This window comes from Lepidochelys kempii, chromosome 3, assembly GCF_965140265.1.
Source record: "Lepidochelys kempii isolate rLepKem1 chromosome 3, rLepKem1.hap2, whole genome shotgun sequence".
Taxonomy (NCBI): Eukaryota; Metazoa; Chordata; order Testudines; family Cheloniidae; genus Lepidochelys; species Lepidochelys kempii.
The window spans coordinates 195,307,145-195,328,797 of NC_133258.1; the positions used below are offsets into that span (position 1 = coordinate 195,307,145).

At 43.2% G+C, this 21,653-nt stretch overlaps 1 protein-coding gene across 12 annotated transcripts in view; it reads left to right on the plus strand.

Moving 5' to 3' along the window:
* VPS54 (VPS54 subunit of GARP complex) overlaps positions 1–21,653 on the plus strand; it is a 100,151-nt gene that overhangs the window by 1,805 nt on the left and 76,693 nt on the right. For 5 of the 12 annotated variants that reach the window (XR_012158323.1, XR_012158322.1, XM_073339521.1 and 2 more), the window contains exons 3-4: positions 19,713–19,874; positions 20,725–20,966. The exons of 1 other annotated variant lie outside the window; for it this stretch is intronic. Coding sequence is in view for 9 of the 11 variants with exons in the window: in XM_073339521.1 (XP_073195622.1) it covers positions 19,739–19,874; positions 20,725–20,966 (378 nt within the window). In the remaining 2 variants the exon portion in view is untranslated. 6 more of the 12 variants (XM_073339516.1, XM_073339514.1, XM_073339517.1 and 3 more) reach the window with 6 other exon arrangements.

The window sequence follows — 21,653 nt, forward strand, 5'->3', positions numbered from 1 at the left end:
TAATAGCAATTATGGGAATAAGGAAATAGAAGCAAAAAAAGTTTGTTTCTGTAATGCGATAAGGATTTGATGGCCTATTGGAGCCATACATTTGATTTATAAATACTTATGGGCTCAGGTGGCAAAAACCAGGATTTAAAAAAAGGGGTTAACGTGATATGAGAAAATGGGGAAAACTCTTTCCTTGATACAGTAGGTCTTGCTTATGTATGGGAGATACCTATATACCATAGCATGGTGTTATCCTGCTATTATATTTTTGTAGGAAGATTGCCTTCTATCCCTTTGACTTCTCAGTTTCTTTCTACTATTGGCATCTTGCAGGGATTTCTTTCTACTTGTTGGCATTTTGTAGGTTTTTTCTGGTTTTAAATTTCAGTGAACCTAATCCTGTAATTTATTAACTTTTAGATTTAAGTGTACAGAAATTTGTATTTGTCTAGGGATCTATCCACCACCATTTGTCAGCTTTTCAGGGCTTTAAGTGTGGATGATGGTTGATCAATTGATTGATTTATTATTACTCTAGTTATATCATGGCTGAGGAAGACTATCTTAACAAGAGGCAGTCCTGTAGAGCATGAAAATGTAATGTAGACACAGGGCCTGTTCCTGTTCCCATGAAAGCCTTTGGGAGTAGGTTGCTGCCTCTAGAGGATATATGAGTAAAATGCCTAGAGCTTACTAATTTACCAGACACCTACTGCCATCTAGTCAGAGGCTGACGGGAATTATGAGAGTGGCCTCCATGGAGAAGTCTGGGGGTAATTCACTATGAGAGGCTGAGGTTCTTCCACCGCACTCTCAGCTGTTGAGAAGAGTGCTGGGATTCCTACTGAATTCTCTCCTCCTCCCCCGAGGCTCTGTCTTTTATCACCTGTATGAAGCACGTGTCTGATAAATATGAAGTCATATCCCCCACCCCTCTTTCCTTCACCTCCAGCTAAGTCTTAACAAAACACTTGCTCCTGGTAAAATTTTGCTTGTGTTCATAAAGCTGGAGAGCCGCTGATTCCTGGAGGGGTTGGGGAAGGCAGGGAGCAGAGTGACCTAGGCACTACTTGTTCTTTTTTAGGAGCACAGGGAGGGGTAGGGACTAGGACTGCACAAGCACCATTTTTCCTTTAAGAGGAACTGCACAATTGTGGAAACCACTTCTGTTATTCCTGTTGAGGCTTTGGGGGAGCAAGGCATAGTGGGTCCCTTGTAAAGAAGGGGAACTGAGAGGCCAGAGGCCTCCTTCATATCTAGCGTGGGTGGCAGCTCCAGAGGAAACTTGCAAAGAAATAGGGAGGCCCAGTATTCATTATTTGGATGATCCCAAAATTCATTAATGGGAGAGCCCCAAATTAAAGATGGTAGCATGGAGGGAGAGCTGAGAATTCATCAGTTGAGGGCAGTATGACAAGAAGAGATTCTGCCTGTGTGTGAAGTATGCATTTTTCACAGGCTCATAATTCAGTTAAATCAAAAGTGACTTTCAGCAGAACATTCAAAGGTGCTTCTTCTCATTGAGGGATATTTACCTGCCAAATTTTAACTTTCTGATCCTAGCCATTTCCATTGTAGAATATATTGTGACTTTCTTTTAAACAACTCTTTTTATAATGGGGAAAGAGTCATTTCTGTATGTGCCTCCTACTCAAAAAAAGGTGGAACCATTTTTGTTCAAATATTCCAAAATATTCACTTTCAGACAGAGACCAAGCCTAGAACATTTCAGCCTGAAAACTGGGATTTGCAGAACTTTGAGTGTCTTAAAACAGTGGGTGAGAACGGAAATGCTTATACAGTCTTCAAAAAGCAGTTGCTGCTTCTCCGAGATAAGTGTGGCACAGAATCCCTTTTTATTATAAAAAGTGTTTTAAACTTTTGGGGACATATATTTTGAAAAAGAATATTGTAAACAGTGATGTGATATCATCTGCTTTAAACATTGTCATAATTGTATTGTTCTGAAACATGACAAGCTCATGTTCTGTTTTTTAAATTTATATAAGTACATCCATTTATTATTTTAGAAAATGGAAACCATCTGATAGTTGTTCAGTGGTTTATGTGAACAGAATTGATCCTCTCACTTGAGCGCCTAGGGGTCAGGCGTTCATATCACAAAAGCTACCATCAGAACTGACACTTATTGGTGTCCTTGTGGATGGTCAGCAGAGAAGCGAAGGATTGAATGGTCTTTTCTGCTATCTAGCTACTTACCCTTAGAGGTAACTTCCTGTCTAACCTCTCCCATAAATGGGTTGAGGCCCATTGTCGAGGCAGTGTGATGAATGCTGAAATGCTACAGAGCATGCTGTACCTGTTTGTGGGTATAAGCTCTTTTGAAAGCCTGGCCATTCTTTTTAGAAAGTTAGGGTTGGATTCCCCAGTCTGCTGTGGGCACTTTGCACTGCATAAGCCACACAAATTGGCCCTGAAATGGCTGAAGATAGTTGGTGGAGAATTCCCTTTCTACAGGGGAACTCTCTTTGGCATAAGCATGACCTCTGTGGAGCCCTAATTTGTACAAGGGTTGGGTAGGCCTCAAGCAGCTCTTAACCTGCCATGAAAATCAAGGCCTGAATATTTTAATCTTTTTGCCATGTCTGGAGTATTTTCTCATTCCCTCCTTAAAATAGCCCATTCTACAGCTACTTTCTTTAGCTGAGCTCTAGGTGAAACTCCTAATGAAGCTCATCAGTATTGCTCTTTGTTCAGCTACAGGTGTTTCTGTGAAGCGACGTGAGCTGCTCCTCTCTCACTCCTTTTCCCAGCGGACCGTGTACCATATCTGTAGTACTACCGGTCCCTATCAGCTGAGGGAGCAATATATTTTACCCAGAAATTAAACCAGGGTCTCTCGTGTAGCAGTGTGGACTACTAACCACGAGGCCTGTTCTTATAGGTTAATATAATATTTTTATGCTTCGTTACTTGTTTCAGAATAATTCCATCAGAGCTGACATTTGAAGAACTTGCTGTACAATGACCTAAATAGCTATATGTATTCAGAGTGTGTCCACTTGGCATTAATTACAGAAGTATCAAAGAGCCAACTGTCAGTGGCCCATAATTGTGTCATGTTTTTAGAGTCAAAGAAGCTATCTAGTTATGGTCTCTACATAGGGTTGCCGACCCTCCCAGTTTGGCCGGAAGTCTCCCGGAATTGGGGTCGATCTCCCGGAGGCTACTGAAGCCAATCCCAGAGAACTGAGGCTGCTGAAAGTCCAGCACTGCAGCAGGGCTAAGGCAGCTCCCTACCTGTCCGGGCTCCGCACGCCTCCCGGAAGCGGCTGGCACCATGTTCCTGCAGTCCCTCGGCTCTGTGCACTGCCCCCCACCCCGAGTGCCAACTCTGCAGCTCTCATTGTCCAGGAGCGGGGAACCTTGGCCCATGGGAGCTGCGGGGGCAGTGCCTGGAGATGGGGTAGCGCGCAGAGCGGCCAGGCTACCCCTGAGCCTAGGAGCCGCTGCCGGACATGTTGCCGCTTCTAGGAGCCACCCAAGGGAAGCACCTCCCAGCCAGAGCCTGCACCCTGAACCCCTTCCTGCATGCCAACCCCCTGCCCCAGTCCCCTCCCACAACCAAAGTCCCTCCCAGAGTCTGCACTCCAAACCTCTCCTGCACCCCAACCACCTGCCCCAGCCCTGAGCCCCCTCCCGCACCCAAACTCCCTCTTAGAGCCCGAACCCCTTCCTGCACCCCAACCCCCTGCCCCAGTCCTCTCCTTCACCAAAACTCCCTCCCAGAGCCTGCACCCCAAACCCCCTCCTGCATCTCAACCCCCTGCCCCAGCCCTGATCCCCCTCCCGCACCCAAACTCCCTCCCAGAGCCTGCACCTCAAACACCCCCCGCACGCCAACCCCCTGTCCCAGGCTCAGTCCGGAGCCCCCTCCTGCACCCAAACTCCCTCCCAGAGTCCAAACCCCCTCCTGTACTCCAACCCCCTGCCCAAGGCTCAGCCCGGAGCTTGCTCCCACACTCTGAACCCCTTGGCCCCAGCCCAGAGCCCGCACCCCAGCGTCCTGCCCAAGCCAGTGAAAGTGAGTGAGGGTGGGGGAGAGCGAGCGACTGAGAGAAGGGGGCTGGAGTGTGTGTGTGTGGGGGTGTCTCGGAGAAGGGGCCGGGCAGGGGTGTGGCCTTGGGGAAGGGGCGGGGCAAGGGTGTTTGGGTTTGTGCGATTAGACAGTTAGTAACCCTATCTTGGCACCTGAAACAAAATGGGCATGAAAAAGTCTGCCGTTAAGTACAATAGCCACATCCTGATTTCAGGTTAGTGCTGTTTGTTGTTGAGAACTAAAATTGCAGCAGATAAGAGGAAATTTGTATGTTACAGATGTTCTCACAATTCATGTGGTATGTGCATAAACTGTGAAATTTCAGTTTGGAATAGCTTGTTTATAAGGATACTAAAATATCCCTACAATTCTTCTGGTAGTATCTGTAGATTTCTTCTGCCCTGTGTGTGGTTGTGTGTATACATATATATATATACACACACACACACATACACACATACCTGCAGAATATACAGTGAAGTTTTTATTTTAGTCTTTTCATTTTCTATTCTATCCTACTCTTATATTTTAAAGGGGTGACATCAATTTAAAAATCATATTTAACTGTTTTTACTTGCTGTTACTAAGATTATTTCAACTGAAAAATGAGAGATGTGGTTTGGGGTTTTTTGTTTGTTTATTTTCTGTTTGACAACAACTGCATAAAATTAGTTTCCTCTGAGATTGTGCGGGTTTTTCAGACAAACAAAAGGGAGAGAAAAACATTTTTTTTTTCAATTAAAAAATGGCAATAGAACTACAGAAATCGGCTGGGGCAGTTTTACCTCAAATGGTTTCTAACTCATTTCTTATATTCATAAGCAAAAAGAAAAGGAGGACTTGTGGCACCTTAGAGACTAACAAATTTATTTGAGCCTAAGCTTTTGTGAGCTACGGCTCACTTCATCGCTTGATTTCAAGTTGACATTGTCACTCACTTATTGTGAGACATAAGGAAGGTAATTTTAAAATAATATTCACTGGTGTATTTAAACTGAGCTGCCTCTGCTGCTGCTGGTCCATTTTTTATAGAAAGGCATATCAGTCCTGCACAAGGTCCTCCAAATCACCCTGCACTGCAGCACTGCTTTTATCCAAGTGAAAGCCCATAGCATTAGTTTCAGTTATCCAAAATAGAGCATATTTGATAAATATTTGACTATAATATTAATTCACCTGATTCCAGCAGAAGCTTAATTACAAAATTGCCAATATACCATTTGAGGTGTGTATGATCTGCTAATTAGAACGTGGTTATAGGCACATAGGCAAGCACATAAATCTGATGCATTCATTTAGAGAAGCCGAGAGGCTAAGTGGATGAGACTTTGGGGCTACTGTGTTAGAAACCTTGATTCTATTCCCAGTTTTGACCTTGTGCAGTTTGTGCATCCTGATCTACCCTTAAAAGTTAGGTCAACATAGCTACAGTGCTTAGGGGTTTGAAAAATTTTCACCGTGAGTGCTGCAGCTATGCTGACGTAGCCTCCAGCCTAGATGCATTTGGAAGAATGCTTCCGTTGACCTAGCTGCCATCCCTTGGGGAGGTGGAATTCCTACAGCGAAGGTTCTGGAACCATAGCTGTGCTGTTGTAGCACATGTAGTGTAGACATCTCCTCTCTTGTTTCATTTATAAAAGAAGTTGGGGAAATGATACTTGGCTGCTTCTTAGGGTATGTCCTTACTGCAGCATTAGCTTGGGCTCTTACTTGGGTGTTATCCATAATGCCCCTCCAATCCACACACACACAACCCTCTCCCCTGAATTTGGTAGTGCTTTAAAACTGGGCTAACTGATGGTCTAGGCTAGAATTTGGGTGCCACTTTCACTCGGGGTGGTAAGCTGCCCACCTTGCAGTGAGGACACAGGCTAAGTCACTTGAGTGCCCATAGTCCTCCAATGCCTTCCCATGATTCCCCCTACCTCCACCCCATCCTTCCATCTTCCTGGAAGGACAGACAAGTTCTCCCACAATTCACTGGGAAAGTCTGACTGGCTCAGCGTACTACAACACAATAAAACATGGGGTATGCCACCAGAAGTCCTAGCACACACGGGTGAGTGTAACATCAGTGAGGACTTTGTGGTGTGCCTTCTCACACTCACTGGGCTAGCCCAAGTGCTGATTACCTGAATTAACTCTGCAGTGAAGACCTACCCTTAGTTTAGGCCTATGAGACTTAGGTCACTGTTAAGGGATGTGAAGCTCATAAAAATATTAATACTTGTCAGCAAAAGAAGTGAGATTTCAATCTCCTGGCTTGTAGAGTGGGGAGGCTGGTACAGGCACCACCATGAGGCTTGGGATAGTGTACAGTGCAGTTGGTACGCACATAAAATCTGGCTGGATTATAATCTCTGTCTGGAGATTATAAAGGCACCTCTCTGACTCCAGGTCTAAGTGTGACACTAAGCACCCCTGAATTCACACCTTACACATTATTGTAATAATCTTTCTACAAAATATGCCTTGTGTGGGGTCATTTGAAAACTAATAACTTACTGAACATTAATATTCATGTGTGATGGATGTACGCAGTGGGTATTAGGAGTTATAGATACATGCTAGACTTACGGCTAAAGTGTGTTTAAACTAGGCATGTCGGGGGAGTTGTTAAACAAATCAATCCTAAACTTACATGTAAGCAGTAAACAGGACCATCAAGACAGCATGGGGAAGAGATGGCAGGAAACAGAAAATTTCAGCAAACAGCCATTGGGGAAGAAAGAGCATGGAGCTTCGTTCACCACGAGACTCCATCTCGTTCTCCTGATAGGTTGAATAAATTTTACTCAGAAGAATCATTTCAAAGGTTTACTGCGGGTCTGAACCTCAAGTGATAAGCAATTGAATCAACTGATTGTATTGTATAAGAGTGCAGAGAGTGAGATCTTTTCTGAAAGCTAATGACACATTGGTGATTAATATCACTATGAAATGTAGGTATCAACACGAAATGAGGAACTATGGATATTTAATGATACTATGTTTTAAAGTCTGTGGCAAAACAGGGAGAAACAAGTTCCCTCCCTGCCAGGAAGAAGGTCGCTATTTACCTTCCTCCTATGTAAATTAAGCATGGTGGAATCCAAACAGTTCAAGCCCCATTTAGGTACAGGGGGCTGGGAAGCCCACAGGAAGAGACAAACTGCATGAGGCCATCCTGCCTCTTAAAGCAACATCATTGAACTTTGGAAGATATAAGCAAAGACAAAAGCTGTCTTTGGCATTGATCACAAGACAGATACAAGGGAACAGAACTCTTACAAGCTGAGAAATATGGGCCCATCAACCAAGGGGGGTTGAAGTCTCTGGGAACTGCATATAGGTGAGGAAAAAAATCTCAAACAAAGCCTATACTTGGCTAGATTAAGTTTTAGACTTTTTAGAAGCGTGTTTTGTGTTGGTTTGTTTTACCTGTAATTCTATCTTCGTTCTTGATACTTGAACTCACTTAATCCTATATAGTGATAATAAATTTCTTGTATTTTTACTGTCAACCAACTCAGTGCTGTCTTTAAAGGGAAGGGTGTATTCACCCCAGTTAAATTAATAAGCTGGTAGGTTTTGTGTCTTTAGAGGAACAAAAAAAAAGATAGTTTCTCTGAACTATCCAGGAGAGGGCCTGGACATTACAGAGCACACGGTTTAGAGAAAAATTCAGAACTGGGAGTATGTTGCTGTCACCCTGCAAGTTGTAACCCAGGTTGGTGGAAGCCAGAGTGGGGCTGTAGGATGAGACACAGGCTGTTGAACCAGGGCTGTCTACATGCTGGTAGGTTGGCAATGAGCATCCTAGGCTGGGAGCTATAACAACAAAGAGTTGTGAGTCACACAGAGTTGCAGAGCAAGTGGTAACACAACCCCTTACTGACCTGGATTGGACCCCAACTGCTGTCACATTAATTCCCTGCCAAATTTGAACTTCCTAGTCTAAAATCCTGGAGTGTTAAAACTATTCAAAAAATGGTCAGAAACAATTTTCATTTTGGCCAAATGACTGATTTTTCCCTAACCTCATTCTCCCAAACAGCTTAACCATTTTTGCTAAAACTTAGAGCATGGAAAATTTCAGGCAAAGAGTTAGTCTGTTATAAGCAACTGAAAACAAGACTTGTAATGGGAAGTGTAATACCGTCTTAATATAGATGTTGCTACGCACTCCATCTATAATAGGTTTTGTATTATGAAATTAGAAAGATGTTATGTTAACCAGACTTTGTATGATAATGCAGTGACTAATTTAGACACTGCCTAGCCAGAAGGCTAAATCTACCAGCACAGCAATAGATAAGGGGGCCATGAGTGAGGTCACAGGACATCCTGTGGGAAGCTCAACTCCTTGCCATCAGCTGGTGAGAAACAGGAAGATTCTGGAATTTTCTACCAGGGTGCTGTCTCTGGACTCTGTTAGAGGTTCCTCCGTTTGTTTGTGTCTCTGGCTAGTCGGTGTCCTTACATATTTGTAGCTGCTACCCCACCCTCACCCTAAACTTTCCCAAATTTCTAGGGTAAGACAAAGCTTTTTCTCTCTCTTCCTTCTCCAGTTCTTCTTGGCTGCTGCAAGGAAGAAGGGGTGGTCTATTTTCTACCTTTCCTCTTGCCTTTATTTTTTTGGGTCCTGTTCTTTAATGCAGTGGTTTTCAACCTGTGGTCCATGGACACCTCAGGGTCTGTAGACTATGCCTAAGGGGTCTGTGAAAGATGACTATGAAAATAAAGTTTCAGATCTCAGAAAAGGCATTCTGTTTTTCTGATCAATCAAAAGTGTGTGAATACTCCCACCTACAGGTCAAAACCCAGAAGTATTGTTGTTACCATAGAAGCTCACAGTTACTGCCCTTTCTCATGCTGTGTCAAATGCTGTGCTAAGCACATGCAACATTTATAGTTGAATTCTGTTCAGTCAGTTTTCAGTCTAAGACTTCTATGGTAGGGGTCTGCGGACCACAGGTTCAATTTCCAGAGGGGTCTGCACCTCCATTCAGAATTTTTTATGGCCCTGCAAATGAAAAAAGGTTGAAAACCATTGCTCTAATGAATATCTCTAGTGCATACCTTTTCTATTAATAGCTTTGGTAAGCTGCTGCAGCAGCATGAAACTAACATAATTTTTGACAGTTCCATTTCTGCCCATCGAACTCCAAATAGCAATAGTGATACTGATCAGAGTCTCGCTGTTTTCACCTATTGCTGCTTGACAGAGCTGTGAGTGGCAGCAGAGGCCCTGGAGCTGTCTTTCTTCAGACACAGGAAGAGAACACTGAATCAATTTACACTGGTTCCATAGGCGCCGACTTCTGCTCGCGCTGGTGTGCTCGATCCCACTCTGCCCCCGGCCCCACTCCTACTCCGCCCCTGCCCCGCCCCCCAAACCCCTTCCACAAAGTCTCTGCCCCCTCCCTGCCCCAATTCCGACGACTCCTCCAAATCCCCACCCCACCTCTTCCCCGCCTCCTCCCCTGAGCATGCCACGTTCCCACTCCTCCCCCTCCCTCCCGGAGCGTGCTACACTGCCAAACAGCTGTTCGGTGGCGGCAAGTGCTGGAGGTAGGTGGAGGAGCAGGGACGTGGCACGCTCAGGGGAGGAGGGGGAGTGGAGGTGAGGTGGGGTGGGAAGGGGAACTTGGGTGCCAGTGGGTGCAGAGCACCCACTGATTTTTCCCCGTGGGTGCTCCAGTCCCAGAGCACCCATAGAGTCAGCGTCTATGACTGGTTCATGTTTGGAAAGTTATCGTTTTCTACCGGAAAGGCTAGGAACGTATTCTTTTAAATAAAATCTGAGATTCTGTCCAGGGTGGATGGAGTTTTCAAGTCGTATATAGGATATGTGAGAATTGTGCCAAGGATTTAACCTTTTTTTCTTGGTTTTAACTTAAACAAACTAGAGATACTCTGTTAACTGAAAAGCAACAGAGCAGCTTGTAAAGTGCCAGGATGTGTCTTGGTCCCTCCACAGCGATCTCAGTCTGTGAACTGTATACTTCAACTTGTTGAAGGACCCAGGACCCAGTTTAGTGAATTCTGGTTAACTGTAAAAAAAGTGAACTGCAGTTGTGCTTCTCTTTTTGTGATACTTCTGTAATTTCATCAGTAGGGCAATTGCACTTTATTTGAATGGCCTGAGACTGCTGGAAAAGTGGGTTGCATTTTTATTCCACTTCTAAACCTGTATTTTCGGTCTAATCCATGTAATGATTTGTCATACTGAAGCTTGGTTATACAAATTGTCAGCCAAAATGCGATTAAGTTTTTTTTTTTAGACATATTATTACTCTAATCCAGTACTTAATTGCAGAGCATCTGAAATATTAATGTCATTAACTTGCACAGTTGCATGTAGTTATTGCAGCACATATTCTCTTGTGACTTGGAAGCTCCGGAGACTGGGCACTTTACAGTTTGTATTGCACAACTCCCACACAATGGAATGAATTAATGTAATCTGTAGAGGCAATTGTCCACTCTCTTTATATACTTGGTTTTGTTTCATGTTAAATTTGAGTTTAGTTTTCCATGAGATTTAAACTGGAGGATGTATGCATCACTGCGTATTTTAAGAAATGTTTATAAAGTGCTTAGTATGCTAGTACAATAAAGGCTATTTTATAGGTAAACTAGTACAGTGGTTCTTAATCAGGGTACGCGTACCCTTGAGGGTACGCAGAGGTCTTCCAGGGGGAACATCAACTCATCTATATTTGCCTAGTTTTACAGCAAGCTTCATAAAAAGCACTAGCAAAGTCAGTACTAACTAAAATTTCATACAATGACTTGTTTTTGCTGCTCTATATACTATACACTGAAATGTAAGTACAATATTTAAATTCCAATTAATTTATTTTATAATTATATGGTATAAATGAGAACGTAAGCAATTTTTCAATAATAGTGTGCTGTGACGCTTTTGTATTTTTATGTCTGATTTTCTAAGCAAGTAGTTTTTAAGTAAGATGAAACTTGGGGGTACGCAAGAGAAATCAGTTTCCTGAGAGAGATACAGTAGTCTGGAAAGGTTGAGAGCCACTGAACTAGTAAATCACAGTAACTTTCAGTGGTCAATTAGATTAACATACTTGGGAGGTTAGGTGCTAGTAGGGATTCTCATCCATTCATTGACTACTTGTTAATCTCTTTTGTGACTTGGAAGGAATTCAGGACAACAAATATTGCATTTCTTTTTCATTCCTGAATCTGTTCTTATTTGCCTGATTTTAAAATGTTTTGTTAAACCACAGTTCTGTTTCATAGGTAGGTTTTTGCCTTTACGAATGTGGCAGCTCATTGAAGTAAGTTATCTATAAGGTCTTAAATTATGACTACTAGAGTAGCTGTTATCTATGAATAATTTAGTACAGCATCATATTGCAGGCCATTTAGAAGACCTCTGCCTGAGATTCTTGTTGAAATCAACTCGATGATATGAAAGTTCTTTGCTGCACTGATATTTTAGTGCTCCCTTTTTGTTCGGTTCTAAGGTTTTGTTAAGACTGGAATAAGGGCACAAAGGTAATGTGAGTATTTGACAATGATTAACAATAAAAATAACTAAGAAATAAACAATGTTTGGTTTTGAAAACAAACATTTGATATGTGTGTGTCTTCAGTGTTAAAATGTGTTCCTTAAATTTTATTTTAAATCTTGTACTGGTTAAATGCAGTTAGCATTTATTCCAATTACCAAAACTGAAATGAACTTCTTATTTTAGAAAGCACTTTGTTTTGCTGGCATCTTAATTTATTGTTCTAAATAAATTATCAGAATAGGGGAAAACAATGGCTCACAAAATGCTTGATTTCAAGAGTAAAATTTTTCATTGCATGTATAATTTTAAGAAGGGCTTCAGTTAATAGAAAGCATTAATACAGATACAACGGATGTATATTCATGTAACATGAGATTTCTCAGGAGACACTGATAATGTAGTTGCTGGAGCTCCTAATACACTACTTTGTATATTCCTTTAGGAGGCTTGATTTTTACTATTGAATGCATGATGTTTATTTTTCAAAAAGTGCGAAAATAATGTTTTTCCCCCCTCAGCATTCTGGTTCATGAACCAGTTTGATTAGTGACAAAACCCTAGCAGTAGTAAACACTAGTATCTGGTGAGGAGCTGCTGAAGGAAGGAAGAAACATACCTACATTAGAAATATGACAAGGGAAGAACAAACATGTGAGAGCATACAAATCTCTTAGTGGTGGAGACAACAGCAAGAGAAAATAAATAAGCAGATTAAAAACTTTAAACAAAGTATTTTCTCCAAATGGTTATGTTTGGAAACATATTGGAAACATAACATATTAATATTCTGGAAAGCTGTAATCTGACACAGTGATCTCATAGTTTTGCTGTGTGGCTGACTACTTCAGAAACACTTTAGATGCTAAAGATAACAAGTACCCAGGAACACCCATTTGGATTTTAAGATTGTCATGAAGTAAGCTTAAAGAGAGGGTCTAAATAAAATAAATAAATAAATCACTGCAAGTAAGGGAACCTGAAAATAGAAAATAAAACTCCTGACTTTGTTCTTTGTTCATATCCAGAAGGCCTGAAACTTGGTTAATTGAGAGAGGAAGTGATTGTTTTTCCACACACAGATTAAAACTCTTTTATTTGTTTTTATTAACATCTGTTTAATTCTAAATGAAGAAATATATACCTAGAAGAAAAGGTCTGTCTTTTAAAGATTAACAAATGATCTAACTGCCAATAAAGCCAAAACGCACACTTGACACCTCCAGCCCTCCCCCCCCCACACACACACAAAAAAAGAGAGACAAGATTTGACGTTCCTGATATTTCTCAGGTTAGAGACAAATGCAGGAAAAATATATTTTGAGGGAGGAGTTAGTTATTAGACAAACAATTGAGGCAGTATTTCATGAAAAAATTACAGGTAACATAAAGATGGTTATTGTAATAGCTAATGTTAATATTCACGTGAACAGAATTTTATTAGAGTATAGTGAACTGTAAGGTTATCTACCGCTATAGTTGCATAAACTTGCTAGTTCCATGATTTTTAATGGCTAGATAATTTAAACTGTAAAATTCTTTTCTAATGTTTATTACTGTAGCAACATTACCTTTTTATTAATTTTTTTATTAATTTATTAATTTATTTTGTCTAGAATAGATTTTTAGCAAAACCAGTTAAGTATATTTTAGTGGTATTTGGTAGTTCTGGAAGTGGTGTTTGCCTTTCTGAATAGAGTAGCTCAGAGGGGTCTGTTGGAGGTGGGCAGGGAAAATTCTTGCCAAGTATCGTGCTTGGGGTTTGCATACCCATTTCCAAGGACCCTGAGCCCTGGTCTACGCTACAAGTTTAGGTCGAATTTAGCAGCGTTAGATCGATTTAACCCTGCGCCCGTCCACACGACGAAGCCATTTTTGTCGACTTAAGGGGCTCTTAAAATCGATTTCTGTACTCCTCCCTGACGAGGAGATTAGCGCTGAAATCGACATCGCTGGGTTGAATTTGGGGTAGCGTGGATGCAATTCAACAGTATTGGCCTCCAGGAGCTATCCCAGAGGGCTCCATTGTGTCCGCTCTGGACAGCACTTTCAACTCAGATGCACTAGCCAGGTACACAGGAAAAGCACCGGGAACTTTTGAATTTCATTTCCTGTTTGGCCAGTGTGGCAAGCTCATCAGCAGAGGTGACCATGCAGAGCTCATCAGCACAGGTGACCATGCAGTCCCAGAATCGCAAAAGAGCTTCAGCATGGACCGAACGGGTGGTACTGGATCTGATCGCTGTATGGGGAGATGAATCCGTGCTATCAGAACTCCATTCCAAAGACAAAATGCCAATATATTTGAAAAAATCTACAAGGGCATGATGGACAGAGGCTATAACAGGGACCCGCAGCAGTGCCTTGTGAAAATTAAGATGCTCTAGCAAGCCTACCAAAAAACCAAACCGGCAAATGGTCGCTCCGTGTCAGAGCCCCAGACATGCCGCTTTTATGATGAGCTGCATGCCATTCTAGGGGGTGCCCCTACCACTACCCCACCCCTGTCTGTGGACACCTGCAAGGGGGGAGCCTCATGCAACAGGGATGAGGATTTTGGGGATGAGAATGATGAGGAGGAGGATAGCGCACAACAGGCAAGCAGAGAAACCATTCTCCCCGACAGCCAGGAACTGTTTATCACCCTGGACCCAATACCCTCACAACCCTCCCAAGGCGGGCTACTGGACTATGAAGCCGGAGAAGGCACCTCTGGTGAGTGTACCTTTGTAAATATAATACGTGGTTTAAAAGCAGGCGTGTTTAATGATTAATTTGCCTTGAAGACTTGGGACGCATTCGCAGCCAGCACAGCTACTGGAAAAGTCTGTTAATGTGTCTGGGGATGGAGTGGAAATCCTTCAGGGACATTATTAAGGGGACAGTCAGAGGTGGCTATTCCTGCTGAGCTGTTTCCCTGTGGCTGAAAAGAAATCATCCCCACTTTTAGCCATGTGGTGGGAGGGGCCCGTTCACGCTGAGCTGTTCCCATTTGGCTGGCGGCGATCTTCCTTGATACTACTCACGTGGTGGGAGGAGGGGTGCAGCGATCATCCCAGAGAATTGGGTGCAGGGTGGGGTTTAGTTGGGTTTGTGCTGCACGTTAACCCGAAAACTGCAGCCTCTCCTTTTAAATGGCCAACCCAACAGGTGCTTGGTATGGGAAAGGAGGGCGTTGCTGTTTGAAACCATTCCCACGTTATGAAGGTTGAAGAATCTGAAAGACTGTGGCTTACTATGGCTGCCTGCAAGTCGAATTCTGTTGCCTGGCCCTGCGTGTGTGATCTCTCACACCAAACTGGCAGGCCCTCAATATAAGAGGCAAAATGTGACCTTGTACCGAAAGCACATGTGCTATGTAATGTTAGCAGCTTGGTTCACCGTGAAAGGGTCTACCCAGTGTTCTCTAAAATGTGTCTTTTTAAATACTACTCTCCCTTTTTTTCCTCCTGCAGCTGCAAATGTTTCAATGCTCCCCCTATCATCTCTGTCCCAGAGGCTAGCACAGATAAGAAGGTGAAAAAAACACACTTGTGATGAAATGTTCTCTGAGCTCATGCAGTCCTCCCGCACTGAAAGAGCTCAGCAGAATGCGTGGAGGCAAACAATGGCAGAAAATGAACACGAGGACAGGAGGGATGAACAAGATGAGAGGTTGCGGGAGAAAGAGGAGAGGTGGCGGCAGTGTGATGAGAGGAGGCAGGATGCAACGCTGAGGCTACTGGGGGATCAAACTAATATGCTCCAGCGTCTGGTGGAGCTGCAGGAAAAGCAGCAGGAGCACAGACCACCGCTGCAGCCCCTGTGTAACCACCCGCCCTCCTCCCCAAGTTCCATAGCCTCCTCACCCAGACGCCCAAGAACGCGGGGGGGAGAGGTGGGGGCGGTGCTCCGAGCACCCAACCATTCCACCCCAGAGGACTGCCCAAGTAACAGAAGGCTGGCATTCAATAAGTTTTGAAGTGCAGAGAAGTAGAGTGAACCAAGGGGGTGGGTTTTCATCAAGGAGAAACAAACAGAACTGTCACACTGTAGCCTGGCTAGTCATGAAACTGGTTTTCAAAGCTTCTCTGATGCGCAGCACGCCCTGCTGTGCTCTTCTAATTGCCCTGGTGTCTGGCTGTGCGTAATCAGCGGCCAGGTGATTTGCCTCAACCTCCCACCCTTCCATAAATGTCTCCCCCTTACTCTCACAGATATTGTGGAGCACACAGGAAGCAGCAATAACAATGGAAATATTGATTTTGCTGAGGTCTAACCGAGTCAGTAAACTGCACCAGCACGCTTTTAAACATCCAAATGCACATTCTACCACCATTCTGCACTTGCTCAGCCTATAGTTGAACAGCTCCTTACTACTGTCCAGGGTGCCTGTGTATGGCTTCATGAGCCATGGCATTAAGGGGTAGGCTGGGTTCCCAAGGATAACTACAGGCATTTCAACATCCCCAATAGTTATTTTCTGGTCTGGGAAGTAGGTCCCTTGCTGCAGCCGTTCCCACAGACCAAAGTTCCTAAAGATGTGAGCGTCATGTACCTTTCCCAGCCATCCCACGTTGATGTCAGTGAAACGTCCCTTGTGATCCACCAGTGCTTGCAGCACCATTGAAAAGTACCCCTTGCGGTTTACGTATTGGCTGCCAAGGTGGTCCGGTCCCAAGATAGGGATATGCATTCTGTCTATCGCCCCACCACTACCCTTGATAGCAGCAGCTCAGTGATTGTGTTGGCTACTTGGATCACAGCAGTCCCCACAGTAGAATTGCCCACTCCAAATTGATTCCCAGCTGACCGGTAGCTGTCTGGCATTGCAGGCTTCCAGAGGGCTATTGCCACTCGCTTGTGAACTGTGAGGGCTGCTCTCATCTTGGTATTCTTGCGCTTCAGTGCAGGGGAAAGCAAGTCACAAAGTTCCATGAAAGTGCCCTTACGCATGTGAAAGTTTTGCAGCCACTGGGAATCATCCCAGACCTGCAACACTATGCGGTCCCACCAGTCTGTGCTTGTTTCCTGGGCCCAGAATCGGCGTTCCATGGCATGAGCCTGCCCCATTGCCACGAGGATGTCCAAATTGCCAGGGCCCGTACTTTGAGAGAAGTCCATGTCCATGTCCTCATCTCTCTCATCACCGCGCTGCCGTTGCCTCATTGCCTGCTTTTGCAGGTTCTGGTTCTGCACATACTGCAGGATAATGCGCGAGGTGTTTACAATGCTCATAACAGCTGCGGTGATCTGAGCGGGCTCCATGCTTGCCGTGGTATGCCATCTGCAGGGGAGCAGAGTTACAGTGGAAGCGATGGCTGACAATGGATGCCACAAGAACAGATATTTATAGAGAAGGACGAGAGGACCTGTGAGGTGGATTCAGGAGAGCAGAGTTGCAGCAGAAGCGGTGGAGGACGACGGTTAGTACTGCGCACATTTCCTGAGGAAGAATACACGTACGTGGTAGCCCATGACAGACAACATGGAGAAATTCACTATTGAGACAATAGCAGCAGAGCAGAGTTGCAGCGGAAGTGGTGGATGATGACGGTTAGCAGTCCTACTGCACCACCTGCTGAAAGCAGTATGGCGTCCGCACGGAAAAAAGGCGTGAAATGATTGTCTGCCATTGCTTTCATGGAGGGAGGGGCGACTGACGACATGTATCCAAAACCACCCGCAACCATGTTTCTGCCCCGTCAGGCATTGGGAACTTAACCCAGAATTCCAATGGGCGGCGGAGACTGCGGGAACTGTGGGATAGCTACCCACATTGCACTGCTCTGTAAGTCGATGCTAGCCACGGTAGTGAGGACGCACTCCGCCGACTTAATGCTCTTAGTGTGGACATACACAATCGACTGTATAAAATTGATTTCTAAAAATCGACTTCTATCATCTGACCTAATTTCGTAGCGTACACATACCCTGAGTCCTGGCCAATGTCGTGGTGCAACTGGTAGCTAGATTTTAAAAACAGGTTGACTTCCTGCCAATAGCTGCTGCTGCAGGGAATAAATGGGAGGATTGGGGTTGCCTGTGCTTTCTCTTCTTCCTGCCTGAGCTGTTCTGCCTTCCAAGTGCTTTGAAAGTAGGGCTGTAGGGGAGTAGATACACCAGGGTAGGTGGCCATAAAGACCACAGAAACCACGCTAGCTCCTGCAATCAGTGAGTGGGAGGGGTAGCCGCCCAAGTCTTCCCTCGTCCCAGTGCTTAGAGGGAGAGAGATTGACCACACAAGACAGAGGAGAGACCTATGATGGGTGGTGAATATGCAATACAGATGGACATTGAAGAACCGTGAGGGGAGATGTGAGGATGCATCTGGGAATGGAGATGTACAGAGGCGGGGCCACAAAGAATGAGACCACAGTGCACAATCAACCTGTGGAACTTGTTGCCAGTGGATGTTGTGAAGGCCAAATTTACAACTGCAGTGAAAAAAAGAATTAGATAAGTTCATGGTTCATCAGTGGCTAGTAGCCAAGATGGTCAGGGATGTGACTCCATGCTCTGGGGGACCCTGAGCCTCTGACTGCTAGATGCTGGGACCGAATGACTGGGAATGGATCACTTGATGATTGCCCTGTCTGTTCATTCCCTTTGAAACATCTGGCATTGGCCACTGTTGGATGACAGATTCGGGGCTAGATGGACCATTGATCTAACTCAGTATGGTCATTCTTATGTTCTTATGTCCTTATGATGAAGAAAAGCCTCAAAATCTTCAACTGGCATGAGTGAGAGAAGAAGGGAGAAGGCTGAAGGGGACTGCTACAGAGAGGCCCTAACACCCCACATCCCAGTAGAGAGTAAGTGTAGGAGATTCCCCTGAATATTCAGGGGAATGAGCCTGTGGTCCTTCCTGGAAAACACTGGGCTGCCTCCACCTATAAAGGCAGGAGCGGGCAGAAAGGGGGCGACTTTGAGATTGAGGGAAGAGTTCAAAAGGGAGGAGTAGAAGAAAGGAAGTGTAATAGCAATGGGGCTAATGAAAAGGCAGAAAGGAAGAGTCGTAGGAGGGACAAGAGCAAGACATGGAGACAGAGGTGACATAGATTGAGCTCTGTGTGTGTAGAGAAAGCAACCTTTTAAAAAAGGGGTATTTCTCATGTAAGATGTGGTGGGGGCACAGTAGGGTTTTATATCTATTCTAGTGAATATTAATTTTTCTGTGCCTTTTTCTTTTTTTGTGCTTCTAAGAAAAAAAGAGTTTAAAATTCCCATGTGTACACACAACACCCCAGTGGCTGGGAGCCGGATGGCCCCCCCCACCTGTGGCTTGCTTAGAAAATAGTACCAATCACTTGGCCCTTATGTAGGGAAGTATGAATTTCACACGTTTAGTAGAGGTTCAGTATAAATAAAATTGCAGTTTGCACAATACAATGTATCGAAACAACTCGGGACATGCATTATGTTACAGTCTGGAAACAGATGTTCATTGCGAATGGATTCCAGTATATTGTAAAATGGTAGAACCCTCCCCTAGAGTGAATGCATCACAGGATAAAGATTTTCCTTGCTATCCATATTTTGCACACAACACAAATCATTCTCTTTAAATACTCTGCAAATAAATCTTTCAACCCTCACTACCAAAAAAGAAAAAACATTCAGGGAAAAATAAACCAAATTGTGCTTGTGTGGCAGAATGAATGAAATTTGCTGCTCATGTAATTCTACTTCAGTCAATGGAATTAAATTAACAGGGAATTTGGCCCTTTATCTGCACAGAAGAGACTTTCAACAAGTCTGTGGACTTGTACAACATAGCTCCCATCGGTAGATTAAACAAAATTCCCCATAAAACACTGGCATGTTTTGTCATTCACAAACCTTCAGAATTTGGCATGCTATTTCTGAGAGGAAATATTTCTTTGATAATGCTTCAATAATTATGGAAACAGAACGATATAATGTGTTTGGGCATTTTTATGTACAATATTTTTGTGAGTGTGTATAAAAATTAGCCCTTTCTGTGTGTTTCAAATATAAAATATTTTTCATACCATGGGTTGAAAGATAACTAGTATTGTTTTAAACTGTTTAGTTTTTTGTAGGTGAGCTGTTAAATAAATGCCATTGTTATGGTACAATCAATAATCAGAGCTGCATTGAAGACTTTGTGTTTATTTTTTCTTTCTTAGCTTCTATCAAGTGGTGATTTTATGCAATGGCATCAAGCCACAGTTCTTCACCAGTGCCTCAGTCAAACAGTAGAGATGCTTTCTTTAAAAAGGAAATGGATTCTGCTAAACGCTTTCGACCTGTGCAGTCACTGCCTGATGTATGTCCCAAGGAACCTACAGGTAATTTTGGCTTGTAAGGCAGATGAAAATACTGTTACAGTCAGTGGTCTGAAAATTAACCTGAAAATAGTCAATAAAGTTCTCTTGTTTTCTGGATAATACTATGAAATAAAATGATATATTTATAGGTAGAGTGGGATTCTACTTACTCCACCTCAAAAGCACCTCATTTTCTTTTTGGAGCACTGGAGATCTCCACCTCACATTGAAGTCACCATCCTTATTATGAAGGAGAAGAGGATGAGACTTCTTTCAGAGCCTGTGAAAGATCAGCCAGAGTATAGTTGCGAGACAGGCAATTCTCGCCCTGCGGGGCTAACTGCTTTGCTTCCGTGACGCTCCCCAATCCTTCTGACGTGGGGAGCAAGAGATCAAGATGGGTAACTCTGGCACTCCCATAAGGCGGTTTCTTGGTTGTATTGATAGCTGTCTATGGAATGCTGAGGGTAAGGGGTGTAAAGGGGGGGAAATAGTGGGATTTTGAGAATTCCCTAAAGAAGCGTGTGACTATAGTTCTAGGTTGCAGTAGTTCTTCAGTTTGATATATTTAGTATATCAAGTCTACAGACTTCTGTCTTTCAAAGGGTGCCGGCAGAATTGATATTTGTGTGAAGATATTGAAAGAATATACCTCTAATTGCACATTTATGACTTGGTTTGTGCGATCTAAACACAAAAATGTGAGTGTGTTAGATTGTTGGGGAAGGGGATTATGTGTCTTGGTACACAATCCTTTCTGTAGAAATTTTTGAAATTTGTTGTTTGCTTCAAGAATTGCATTGAGTTTACTATGAAAAAAGTGCTTTCAAGTTTTTGGCTTCATGGACTGTCTTATCTTTTGTGCTTATAGGTGATCCTAATAGTTTAGGTGACAGCCCATCTCTAGTTGCAGATCAGCATAGATGGACAATTTATCATTCCAAAGTAAATCTTCCAGCGGCGCTAAATGATCCTAGGTTAGCAAAAAGGGAATCCGATTTTTTTACAAAAACATGGGGACAGGACTTTGTGGACACAGAAGTCGCACCTTCATTCTACCTCCCACAGATAAACAAGGAAAATTTTGCATTATATCAACAGGAAATCATTCAGGTAAAGTACCAAAGTTAGGTACATTATGGGTTAAAAAAGAAATTTCAGAGCCATTTGAGTTTGACACCACTAACTAACTGTATCCGTTAATAGTACATCATATTATTACCTAATAACTACCTGTCTAGTTCTATGGTAGTTGACTCTTCTCTTGACCTTGGTATGGTGTGCTGTAAGTTCACTGTTCTCAGCATTAAAAGCATTGTCTAAATTCTCTCTCCCTGCTATTTCATTATTTTTAGTTCCTGAGTGCTATACTTTTGTTTTAAATGTACAGACCATATAATTGCTATTCATCTTTGCTATTTCCTTTTGGTTATTGAAAACTTCACTGATTATTCTTAAAGGATTATTCAGCAGTTACACTCTATAATGTAAAAAAAAATAAATAAATAAAAAAAATCCAGTCACCTGATCAAACGTAAAACACGACTAAATTGTTGCTAAGAATGTCTTTAAAATGGCCTATGTACAAAACGCTTAAATATAAAATAATGAAGTAGGAAAGAGACCTATTGTCAGCTGGTGAAAGCCAGAGCTGTTTTTAAGTTTTGAAAAAAGAACACAGCCTAAAAGAAGATGTGGAAATCTGCTGTGTTCTCTGTTTCTTTGGCTGTAGCTTCCTTTAACTTTTGGCTGCTGTGATGACCTGATTGTCAATGCTTCCTGGTGAGTGTAGTGCTTACT